The sequence below is a fragment of the Bufo bufo genome, chromosome 1, assembly GCF_905171765.1.
Source record: "Bufo bufo chromosome 1, aBufBuf1.1, whole genome shotgun sequence".
NCBI lineage: Eukaryota > Metazoa > Chordata > Amphibia > Anura > Bufonidae > Bufo > Bufo bufo.
In genome coordinates this window covers 45,032,385-45,045,669 of record NC_053389.1, presented here as the reverse complement: position 1 = coordinate 45,045,669, position 13,285 = coordinate 45,032,385, and the positions used below count along the sequence as shown (strand labels likewise).

General features: G+C 45.5%; 1 protein-coding gene across 2 annotated transcripts in view; it reads left to right on the top strand.

Annotated features, from left to right (window-relative positions):
• The window catches only part of TMCO4 (transmembrane and coiled-coil domains 4), a 77,437-nt gene that overhangs the window by 42,551 nt on the left and 21,601 nt on the right, over positions 1 to 13,285 (top strand). For both annotated transcript variants that reach the window (XR_005777330.1, XM_040422429.1), the window contains exons 10-12: positions 423 to 559; positions 3,463 to 3,547; positions 4,121 to 4,238. Coding sequence is in view for 1 of the 2 variants with exons in the window: in XM_040422429.1 (XP_040278363.1) it covers positions 423 to 559; positions 3,463 to 3,547; positions 4,121 to 4,238 (340 nt within the window). In the remaining variant the exon portion in view is untranslated. The remainder of the gene's footprint in view (positions 1 to 422; positions 560 to 3,462; positions 3,548 to 4,120; positions 4,239 to 13,285) is intronic.

Sequence of the window (13,285 nt, the reverse complement as noted above, 5' to 3'; positions counted from 1 at the left end):
ACATATCCTGTACTGGTCCTGATTACAGCCTGTGTTATACTCCAGAGCTGCACTCACTATTCTGCTGGTGCAGTCACTGTGTACATACATTACTTATCCTGTACTGGTCCTGATTACAGCCTGTATTATACTCCAGAGCTGCACTCACTATTCTGCTGGTGAAGTCACTGTGTACATACATTACTTATCCTGTACTGATCCTGAGTTACATCCTGTATTATACTCCAGAGCTGCACTCACTATTCTGCTGGTGGAGTCACTGTGTACATACATTACATTACTTATCCTGTACTGATCCTGAGTTACATCCTGTATTATACTCCAGAGCTGCACTCACTATTCTGCTGGTGGAGTCACTGTGTACATACATTACTTATCCTGTACTGGTCCTGATTACAGCCTGTATTCTGCCTTGTCTCCAGGCATAGTGACAGCCCTGACATGGCCGGCCTCCCTCATCACTGTGGCCAGTGTCATTGATAACCCCTGGGGTGTCTGTCTCAGTCGGTCTGCTGAAATAGGAAAACATCTGGCACATATACTGCTGAGAAGGCAGCAGGTGAGGAGGGGGCAGGAGAAGACGTGTGTCTGTGTAGTCGGGGAGTGAAGGATCCTTCGTGTGCACAGAGGCGTCCGGTGGTTTTCTATTTTATTTGTCAGTCTCTTTCATATGTTTTCCCTACATCTTGCAGTCTTTTTCATATCTTTTCCCCCACATGTTGCAGTCTCTTTCATATGTTTTCCCTACATCTTGCAGTCTCTTTCATATGTTTTCCCTACATCTTTTAGTCTCTTTCTCACTTGCTGCTTTGTCTCTTTCTCTCTTTCTCTTATGTGCTTTGGGCTTTTGTAAGACAGAAAGTTCCCCATGGCCACAAGGCATGGGCGAGTGTCAGAATGAGAGTGTGACCACGGGATGATGTGAGACTGCAGCAACTGAGATAAAGACAGTCTGCCATGTCTTACTGTCTCGTCATACACATTAGATAACTGTCACTTGTGCAGCCACCAGCTCTCCCGACGCCCCCATACACATGCACTCTCGGCTCAGCCAAGCCTCCCTGTGCTTTAAATGTAAACAAAAGGATTGGACATGTTTAAATCCATCTGCCCGATCCCAGTCTGACCAGACGTCTTATGTCGGGGGGGGGGGGGCCCCCATACACATTAAATGATTGGCTGCTTCTGCCTAAATTGGGGTTAATGTCCCTTCCTGGCCTACCTCTTCTGCTGTCTCTTTTATCACCTGTCATCCCATACTCCCTCTCTTTCTCTCTCCTCCCTCCTTCTTTGTGCATGTCTCTCCGGTTGTCTCTTTCATCATGTCTCGTATTGCTATTGTCTTTCTGCATGTAACCCTCCGTGGTCCTGCCAGCACCGTGCACACTGCAGGACATGTCTCTCTATGCAGATACACGCGGGAAGGCCTGGTGAATCACTGCCTGTATGAGGGGGGTCACGCACCTGCAGTTGGGGGGGGGGGGGGCTGCTTCTTCCTCCGACATCTTGCACGCACTTGATTTCATTTCTTGACAGCCGTCTCTTTAATGACCATATGTCCTCTTAGCTGAAAAGCGATGATCGCAGTGCGGAGTGCGGATTAAACCCGGCTACTTCATCACGCCACTTATGCTCAGCAGCAGCCTGGCACGTCTCCGCTATTCTCTGTGTAGGCACTTAGTCAGGCACAGCTGTGTGGGTGGCAGAGAGCCCATCGGCTGGTGTGATAGGGCCCCGGAGTCACCTCGGGGTGGGGTGGGCCCGTGATCACTTTATTCATTCGTAGTGAGGCAGAACCACGAGGGTCATAGAAATGGAGGAAATTCACACTTTTTCATCTCCAAGTGCTATGCAGAAGTTTATTCTGCAACGTCATTATAATTTACGTTCTGATTCCTCACCATTTTTAAGAGCTCTAAAAGCTGTCAGTGAATAGAAAAATTAACATTTGCATCCAGAGGCTTAAAGGGCATCTGTCAGCAGTTTTGTACCTATGACACTGGCTGACCTGTTACATGTGCACTTGGCAGCTAAAGGCATCTGTGTTGGTCCCATGTTCCTATGTGTCCGCATTCCTGAGAAACGTGATGTTTTAACATATGCAAATGAGCTTCTAGGAGCAACGGGGGCGTCGCCATTACACCTAGAGGCTCTGCTCTCTCTACTTTGATTGACAGGATCAGGCAGTGTAAAAGTGATCACGTCTGTCAATCAAGGTGCAGAGGACGCGGCGGTTGCAGAGAGAGCGGATCCTCTAGGTGTAATGGCAACGCCCCCGTTGCTCTGAAAGGCTCATTCACATGTATTAAAATATCACACCATTCTGGGGATGACTAATACTTAAAATATTTGTATATTTTTATAGTACGGGCATTTTTGCACGTGGCAATGCCCATGATGTTAATTTTATAAATTATTTAGGTATTTTTATTTTGGGGAAACAGGAGTGATTTAAATTTTTTTTTTTTTTATATTTTTAAATAATTAAAGTGGGCTAGAAAACTATCACAAGCAATAATTAGATTTGCTCCATAGACTCCAGTGCATTAGCATTGCACAGTGTTCCTAGAGAGTCCGGCTTGTGTGCTGCAGCCCTGTACTACCGTCCTTCCCTCACTTGCCGCGGAGGAGACCGAGGATGTCAATCACCTTTACAAGGGCGTGCCAAACGGTGAGAGGACGGAGCCTCTAGGTGCTGCAGCAACGCCCCACTATTTGCATATTATAAAAGTCATTATTTAGCGCGAACGGCGGCAGGCAGGGAGATATAAGTCATACAGGTATGTTCTGCTGTCATAAGCACATCGCTAATCTCAGCCAGGTACGTAACGATTTTTCTGATGACAGAAACCCTTTAATAAATGCCCGGCTGTTTAGTCTCTGATGCTTCCCACCAGTTTTTATTTACTCTGCTGCCGAGATGTGGCGCCCCACTTCCCACACGATAGTCGTAGCCAATCACTATAAAACCCCCATGTGTCATGGAATAAAGAAGATGTAAAAATTATTTTACTAGCCTAGGAAATTAAAAAAAAGTTCTGGCCGGTCTGCCATCACACATGCGTCATTTTCCTAAAAGTTCAGAATGCTCTGGTCATTAAAGGGGTTCTCCGGATGTGATATTTTTAATAACTGATGCTCAGAATTGGTCGTCAGTATGATAGGTGGGACTCAGATTCCCAGTGTCGCTGTTGAGAAGCTGTTTGAAGACTGGTGATGTCACATCTAGAGATGAGTGAATTTCATATTTTGAAATTAGTTTGCGATTCGTTTGGTGGTAAAAGCAGAATTGCGTTGTGGATTCCGTTACCACGGACCATAATGCAATTCTATGACGGATGCCTTTGCAGGGGAGGACTCCCTAGTCATCCCCCCCTTCAGTTTAGTACTTCATAGATGTGAATGATGGGTGCAGTTGTCAATCATCACATTGACAGTAACACAGTTGTTCTGGTCTTTCAGGGACGGCGGCCGGTCACACTTATCGGCTTCAGCCTGGGGGCCCGGGTCATATACTTCTGTCTGCAGGAGCTGGCACAGGAGGCAGGTAAGAGCCACAGTCATCCGAGGAGCCACCCCGGAAAGCTGGATGACAGTCCCTTTTGAGTTCTGTTATGGTGATCATTTTGGTTATCACCCAGCTTTCCTAGGACCCAGCTTACATATCACTGTATATCTAGGTAGATTTGTCATTCCGGAGTCTAGCAAAGCTGAGTGACAGGGCTGAGGCAGCCATATTGGTTATCACCCAGCTTTCCTAGGACCCTGCTTACATATCACTGTATATCTAGGTAGATTTGTCATTCCGGAGTCTAGCAAAGCTGAGTGAAAGTGCTGAGGCAGCCATATTGGTTGTCACCCAGCTTTCCCAGAAACAGATATGCTGTTCCATAAGTATTAGTGATGTATGGCATTACTATGGAATAGTGCAGCAACCTTCGGCACTCCAGCTGCTGTGAAAGAACAACTCCCAGCATGCAAACATGCTCAGCTCTTCTTCTAACTCCCATGGAAGTAAATGGAGCATTCTGGGAGTTGTAGTTTCAGAACAGCAGGAGTGCCGGAGGTTGCTGATCCCTGGAATAGTAAATGGAAAAGCTGGATTATATCCCCTTGGCAGGTGCTGAAGGGATCATTGAGGACGTTGTGCTGCTGGGAGCCCCCGTAGAAGGCGATGTGAAAAAATGGAAGCTGTTCACACGCGTTGTAGCCGGCCGGATCATCAATGGCTACTGCAGGTAGACCCTATGACATCACCTCCCCCCCCCCCGGCATGCTTATATAAGTGTGTGTGTATAGATATACTATATACCAGGCATGCTCAACTTGCAGCCCTCCAGCTGTTGTAAAACTACAACTCCCACAATGCCCTGCTGTAGGCTGTTCGGGCATACTGGGAGTTGTAGTTTTGCAACAGCTGGAGGGCCGCAGGTTGAGCATGCCTGCTTATATACCTTAGAATCAAATAAAGAAATGTATCCCAGCGCACCATAAAATCCCTCTGCACGGAACAGAACAGACCAGTCTTTGTCGTATACACAGAAGAAAAAGTTCCAGCATCCGGGATAAAAAGTTGGCAACTTCTTTATTAAACTTCGGTTACAATCCAATTAAACAGACATGATCTCCCTCCACTGCTCGGTTAACATGTTTCGGACCAGCCGGGTTCTTACTCATAACCTGAGGTGTGGCTTGGCTTTCGGGGTAAAATAGCCCAAATCCTCCAATAGAACATAAAAAGGGAGGGGATAGAAAGTGAAGATGGGGGGGGGGGGGGGGGGGGAAAGGTGGATGAATCGGAGGACAAAGGCTTAACCCATAGAAAGCCAAACCAACCAACCATTTGTAAGATGCATCATTTAACACCCACGTGTGTTGACTTGAAAAGTGAACTGCAGCAGCGAAAGGTTGCAGTAATCTACATCGATGCAATGGAGAAAGCAATATAAATGGTCAATGCTAAAATGAGCTAACAAACTCCATAGAAATCACATACATCAATTGTAGAGAAACCGCCCAGTGTGAACGTACCCTCTGCACCCCCATGCAGAAAACCCTTTAAAAGCTCAGCAAAATGCTAACAAATGGTTACAAAGGCTTAGCATTGTAAATCAGCAAAAACAGGAAGAAAAAGACAATCTGGAAACCAGGAAAAATAAAAAGATAAAAAAAATAAAATGTTTTTTAATTTTTATATATATATATATATATATATATATATATATATATATAAAACCAAAAAACAAACCAAACGTAATAACATTATTGATTCTTCTCAGAAATATTCCGTTCAATGCTGATACAAATACATGAGCTCTCTTCTAAGAGTGAGTCCCATAGGATGCCGTGTTTTCAACATAAAAATCCAGTATGTCTCCTGCAGGAGGATTTTAGGTTTGATATCGCCTCCCCTTGGCGGAGAGAGCACTTTTTCAAAGGCGTCTGTACGGAGACTATCTGTTCTTCTACCATGTTCATTGGCTGCACTAGATACACCAGTAGCTCGGGGGTCAGTGATGTAAGTGCTCCCGGAATCCAGCCTTGAACTTCCTACTTGTGCTACCAATATACATTCTATCGCAGGCAATGCCCTCGGTGATATAGATTACCCCCTCTGTGTTGTGGTTAATATATCTTCGTATCGGAAAGCTCTCTAAATGGGAAGAATCCTCAAATACTCTGCTCTGTTGGGCAAACTTACAGGTTTTACACCTTGATATTTTAACCACGTGTCCCGTGTAGACTTGTATGTGACTACTGATGGAGACAACCTGCTGGATACAATTCTGCAGCCACCCCTGAGGATATCCTGCAGAATACTGTCCTGATACAGAATCGGTAGACGCCTGTGAACTGCCTCTTCTATTTGGGACAATTGCTTACTGTAAGTAATCACCAGATTGGGTCTATTTTGTTCCAGTTTCCTGTTTGCACCCGATGTTCTAGTTTGCGATCCAAAGAGGAGATCCCTTCTATTTTTGTTGCATGCAATATTATAAGCTCCGGATAACATCCAGTGGGCATAGCCTCTTTGTTTTAAACCACTCCATATAACCTGGCATTCCCTCTGGAATGAGTCCTCCGTACTGCAATTTCTACGTGCCCCTATACATTCCCCCACGGTATGGATTTCATTGTGTGTCTAGAATGATGACTGGTAGCTTTTAAAATGGTATATTTACGATAAGTCTCTGTACAAATACACTCATTCACAACCCCAGTCAGCTTCAAATCCAAAAAGCATATAGTGCATACGTCCATAGGCCGGGTGAACCAGCAAGAGCAAGAGGGGCGCGGCAAGTGAGTTTTAACCCCTCAGAAACGGATAGTTCCGAAATTACTAGTGACAAGAGTCAGCGGAAGATTGAGAGGTGGAGTCCCAGGAACAATCAAAGACACTTGTGAGACCTTCGTATTATAGGAAATTAAAAAATAATACAAAGTATGGCAAACAACCAAAAAAAGACGAAGGAGGGGTGGGGGAAAACATTCAAAGAAAACCACACACAATGACAACCAGGCAACAACTGAAATAATTAGGGAAGGGTCAGACCAGTGTTCACATGATGTAGTCAATTTATCGCAAGCCTCTCTGACACAGGAACAATTACCGTATTTTTCGCTATATAAGACGCACCCGATGATAAGACGCACCCCAGATTTTTCATCAGACCTCATATCAGCCCACTCAGAGCCTTATCAGACCTCAGATTAGCCCATTAGACCCTTATCAGACCTCAGATTAGCCCATTAGACCCTTATCAGACCTCAGATTAGCCCATCAGACCCCCATCAGGCCTCAGATTAGCCCATCAGTACCCCCAGACCTCAGATTAGCCCATCAGTACCCCCAGACCTCAGATTAGCCCATCAGTATTCTCAGACCTCAGATTAACCCATCAGTACCCCCAGACCTCAGATCAGCCTATCAGTACCCCCAGACCTCAGATCAGCCCATCATTACCCCCAGACCTCAGATCAGCCCATCATTACCCCCAGACCTCAGATTAGCCCATCATTCCCCCCAGACCTCAGATTAGCCCATCAGTACCCCCAGACCTCAGATTAGCCCATCAGTACCCCCAGACCTCAGATCAGCCCATCAGTACCCCCAGACCTCAGATCAGCCCATCAGTACCCCCAGACCTCAAATCAGCCCATCAGTACCCCCAGACCTCAGAATAGCCCATCAGTACCCCCAGACCTCAGATTAGCCCATCAGTACCCCCATCAGACTAAAATAAAAAATCATCTTACCTGTCCTGCGTCGCGGCTCCTCTTCAGCTGTTGCGCTCCCATCTTCGCGGTCACATGACTGCATGCAGCATCAGGTCATAGTGCGCGCACTACGTCCTGACGCTGTACGGGGGGGGGGGGGGGTACGTCTTATAAAGCGAAAAATACGGAACTGTTTTATCTCTGGGGTTAAATTTCGTTCTCAACTATTTTGGACATTAACAAGTTTATACGTAATCCAACTCTCAGGAGGCATTTTTTGGGGATAGATGTTAATAAACGGGTGGAATTTAGTGATATTGAACCTGTGGTTTGTCTTTTCAGGAGCAAATGGCTTTAGTTAACTTGGTTGAGTTACAGATGGAGAATTCTTGCTCTCAGCATTCAGTCTCGGGACAAGATCTCACCATTACAAATGTACAATATTACCCATTAAAGCCCCGCTCAGAAAGCATGGATGTGTTCCAGGAAGTATTGGAGAGGGAGCTCACTACCATTTACAACAGTGGACGTGGTGGTGGTGGCTCTAATCTCCCACGTGACCAGAAGGAGGCTTTGAAACTATTAGAAGACCGCTCAGATCTTGTAATAAAAATGGCAGATAAGGGACGGTCTGTAGTTATGATGGATAGGGAGACCTATTGTCAGCAGATGGAAGAATTGTTGTTGGATGTCTCCACTTACAAGAAGCTAGGGAGTAACCCCTTGGTCAATTACCAGAAGGAACGTTTCATCATTCTGGACAAGGGGAGAACACAAGGTTTTTTAAATGATAATAAATATGATTTCCTGGCAGTGAAGACACCCACAACTCCAATCATCCATGCCCTCCCTAAGATACATAAAAAGTCTATCCACTGTCCGGTATTGGATCACTGTTGGAAAGAATGGGGGAGTGATTGGACACGTGGATACAGCCTTTTGTCAGGAGAATACCTGGGTATTTAAAGGATACTTCTGATGTACTCAGAGCGTTTTAGGACATGGTTTGGGCTTCAGATTACAAATGGTTGACGTTGGATGTGATTTCTTTGTACCCCTCTATTCCTTATTCATTAGCATTGGAAGCAGTAGAATATTATTTGCACAGATATAGCAGCCATTCGATGGAGCATACTGACTACATTGTAGAGGTTACGTCTTTTCTTTTAAAACCTCATTATTTTTTGCTTTGATTCCAAATTTTATTTGCAAATTAAAGGTGTATCCATGGGAGCGAGATTTTCACCGTCTTCGCGTATTGGGAAGAACAATGTATTTTTTCTGTGGCCAACGATTTTTCTGGGCACGTTGTCTGGTACGTCAGATACATCGACGATGTGTCTGCCGTACCAGACTTTGTAAACTCTGTGAACAACAATCCATATTCCCTGAGGTTCACCCGGCCTATAAACGTATGCACTATATGCTTTTTGGATTTGAAGCTGGGGTTGTGAATGAGTGTATTTCTACAGAGACTTATCGTAAAGATACCATTTTGAAAGCTACCAGTCATCATTCCGGTGGGGGAATGTATAGGGGCACGTAGAAATTGCAGTACGGAGGACTCATTCCAGAGGGAATGCCAGGTTATATGGAGTCATTTAAAACAAAGAGGCTATGCCCGCTGGATGTTATCCAGAGCTTATAATATTGCATGCAACACAAATAGAAGGGATCTCCTCTTTGGATCGCAAACTAGAACATCGGGTGCAAACAGGAAACTGGAACAAAATAGACCCAATCTGGTGATTACTTACAGTAAGCAATTGTCCCAAATAGAAGAGGCAGTTCACAGGCGTCTACCGATTCTGTATCAGGACAGTATTCTGCAGGATATCCTCAGGGGTGGCTGCAGAATTGTATCCAGCAGGTTGTCTCCATCAGTAGTCACATACAAGTCTACACGGGACACGTGGTTAAAATATCAAGGTGTAAAACCTGTAAGTTTGCCCAACAGAGCAGAATATTTGAGGATTCTTCCCATTCAGAGAGCTTTCCGATACGAAGATATATTAACCACAACACAGAGGGGGTAATCTATATCACCGAGGGCATTGCCTGCGATAGAATGTATATTGGTAGCACAACAAGTAGGAAGTTCAAGGCTGGATTCCGGGAGCACTTACATCACTGACCCCCGAGCTACTGGCGTATCTAGTGCAGCCAATGAACATGGTAGAAGAACAGATAGTCTCCGTACAGACGCCTTTGAAAAAGTGCTCATCCCGCCAAGGGGAGGCGATATCAAACCTAAAATCCTCCTGCGGGAGACATACTGGATTTTTATGTTGAAAACACGGCATCCTATGGGACTCAATCTTAGAAGAGAGCTCATGTATTTGTATCAGCATCGAACGGAATATTTCTGAGAAGAATCAATAATGTTATTACGTTTGTTTTGTTTTTTGGTTAAATATCATTATTTTATTTTTTTTAAAAACATTTTTTTTTTTTTTTCTCTTCTTTTTCCTGGTTTTCAGATTGTCTTTTTCTTCCTGTTTTTGCTGATTTACAATGCTAAGCCTTTTTAATCATTTGTTAGCATTTTGCTATTTTACCCCGAAAGCCAAGCCACACCTCAGGTTATGAGTAAGAACCCGGCTGGTCCGAAACATGTTAACCGAGCGGTGGAGGGAGATCATGTCTGTTTGATTGGATTGTAACCGAAGTTTAATAAAGAAGTTGTCAACTTTTTACCCTGGATGCTGGAACTTTTTCTTCTGTGTACAGTCATGTGAAAAAATTAGGACACCCTTTGAAAGCATGTGGTTTTTTGTAACATTTTTAATAAATGGTTATTTCATCTCCGTTTCAACAATACAGAGAGATTAAAGTAATCCAACTAAACAAAGAAAACTGAAGAAAAGTCTTTTCAAGATCTTCTGTAAATGTCATTCTACAAAAATGCCTATTCTAACTGAGGAAAAAGATAGGACACCCTCACATGTATTCCCTCTTAAATTGCTCAGATCTCACACAGGTATATCACACCAGGTGCACATAATTAGTAGATCGTTACTCTGCATGTTGAATGAGGCTTGCCCTATTTAAACCTCAGACATTTAGTTTGGTGTGCTCCTGACTGTTGAAGTGAGAGTGAGCACCATGGTGAGAGCAAAAGAGCTGTCAGAGGACTTCAGAAAAAAGATTGTAGCAGCCTATGAGTCTGGGAAGGGATTTAAAAAGATCTCAAAAGATTTTGAAATCAGCCATTCCACTGTCCGGAAGATAGTCTACAAGTGGAGGGCTTTCAAAACAACTGCCAACATGCCCAGGACTGGTCGCCCCAGCAAGTTCACCCCAAGAGCAGACCGCAAGATGCTAAAAGAGGTATCAAAAAACCCTAAAGTGTCATCTCGAGAACTACAGCAGGCTCTGGCTACTGTTGATGTAGAAGTACATGCCTCTACAATCAGAAAGAGACTGTACAAGTTTAACTTGCATGGGAGGTGTGCAAGGAGGAAACCTTTGCTTTCCAAGAGAAACATCGAGGCCAGACTGACATTTGCCAGCGATAAAGTTGACAAAGACCAGGACTTCTGGAATAATGTTCTTTGGACAGATGAGTCCAAAATTGAATTATTTGGACACAACAGCAGAGGACATGTTTGGTGTAAACCAAACACAGCATTCCAAGAAAAGAACCTCATACCAACTGTGAAGCATGGAGGTGGAAGTGTCATGGTTTGGGGCTGCTTTGCTGCAGCAGGACCTGGTCAGCTCACCATCATAGAATCCACGATGAATTCTACTGTGTATCAGAAGGTGCTTGAAGAACATGTGAGACCATCAGTTAGAAAATTAAAGCTGAAGCGGAACTGGACCATGCAACATGACAATGACCCAAAACATACTAGTAAATCAACCAAAGATTGGCTGAAAAAGAAGAAATGGAGAGTCCTGGAATGGCCAAGTCAAAGTCCAGATTTGAATCCCATTGAGATGCTGTGGGGTGACTTGAAAAGGGCTGTACGTGCAAGAAACCCCTCAAACATCTCACAGCTGAAAAAGTTCTGCATTGAGGAGTGGGGTAAAATTTCCTCAGACCGATGTCGAAGACTGGTAGATGGCTACAAGAACCGTCTCACTGCAGTTATTTCAGCCAAAGGAGGTAACACTCGCTATTAGGGGCAAGGGTGTCCTATCTTTTTCCTCAGTTAGAATAGGCATTTTTGTAGAATGACATTTACAGAAGATCTTGAAAAGACTTTTCTTCAGTTTTCTTTGTTTAGTCGGATTACTTTAATCTCTCTGTATTGTTGAAACGGAGATGAAATAACCATTTATTAAAAATGTTACAAAAAACCACATGCTTTCAAAGGGTGTCCTAATTTTTTCACAAGACTGTATATACCTTATACATATGTGAGTGTGTGTATAGAAATACTATATACCAGGGGTGGCCAACCTACAGACACAAAGAGCCAAAAAAACAACAACGTATGACTACAAGGAGCCACAAGCTACACATTTACACACAAGTCACCGTATTTTTCACCCTACAAGATGCACCTAGGTTTTAACAAAGAAAGATAAGAGAAAAAATATATATTTTTCATCTGATCTGAGGTCTGATAAAAATATTTTTTTCATTAGCAGAGAAAAAAAGAAAAAATATATTTTTCATCAGACCTCAGATCAGACTCCTAAATCAGATCCCCAATCCTCATCTGACCTCCAAATCAGACCCCCAAAATAAGACCCCAATGCTCGGATCAGACAACACAAATCAGACCCTCAGTGCTCAGATCCCCCCCCCCCATGCTCAAATCCCCCCCTTGGTCAGATTCCCCCCCCATGTTCAGATCTGACCCCCCCCATGCGCAGAGCTGACCAACACATTCTCAAACAAGACCCCCCCACGCTCAGATCTGCCCCCCACGCTCAGATCTGCCCCCCCATGCTCAGATCTGCCCCCCCCCACGCTCAGATCTGCCCCCCCACGCTCAAATCTGCCCCCCGACGCTCAAATCTGCCCCCCACGTTCAAATCTGCCCCCCCACGCTCAAATCTGCCCCCCATGCTCAAATCTGCCCCCCCATGCTCAAATCTGCCCCCCCACGTTCAAATCTGCCCCCCCACGCTCAAATCTGCCCCCCCATGCTCAAATCTGCCCCCTCACGCTCAAATCTGCCCCCTCACGCTCAAATCTGCCCCCCCACGCTCAAATCTGCCCCCCCACGCTCAAATCTGCCCCCCCACGCTCAAATCTGCCCCCCCACGTTTAAATCTGCCCCCCCACGCTCAAATCTGACCCCCATGCTCATATCGCCCCCCAATGCTTAGATCACCCATGCTCTGATTCCCCCCATGCTCAGATTTCCCCCCTTCTCAGACCTGATCCCCCCATGCTCAGAGCTGACCAACACATTTTCAAACAAGACCCCCCCCCATGCTCAGATCTGACCCCCATGCTCAGATCTGACCCCTCATGCTCAGATCTGACCCCCCATTGCTCAGATCAGGACCCCCCGTGCTTAGATCAGACCCCCATTGCTCAGATCAGGACCCCTCCGATGCTTAGATGAGCCCCCCATTGCTCAGATCAGGACCCCCCGTGCTTAGATGAGCCCCCCCACGCTCAGATCTGCCCCCCCACGCTCAAATCTGCCCCCTCACGCTCAAATCTGCCCCCCACGTTCAAATCTGCCCCCCCACGCTTAAATCTGCCCCCCACGCTCAAATCTGCCCCCCCACGTTCAAATCTGCCCCCCCATGCTCAAATCTGCCCCCCCTCGCTCAAATCTGACCCCCCACGTTCAAATCTGCCCCCCCCATGCTCAAATCTGACCCCCATGCTCATATCGCCCCCCAATGCTTAGATCCCCCATGCTCTGATTCCCCCCATGCTCAGATTTCCCCCCTTCTCAGACCTGATCCCCCCATGCTCAGAGCTGACCAACACATTTTCAAACAAGACCCCCCCATGCTCAGATCTGACCCCCATGCTCAGATCTGACCCCCCATTGCTCAGATCAGGACCCCCCCGTGCTTAGATCAGACCCCTATTGCTCAGATCAGGACCCCTCCCATGCTTAGATGAGCCCCCCATTGCTCAGATCAGGAC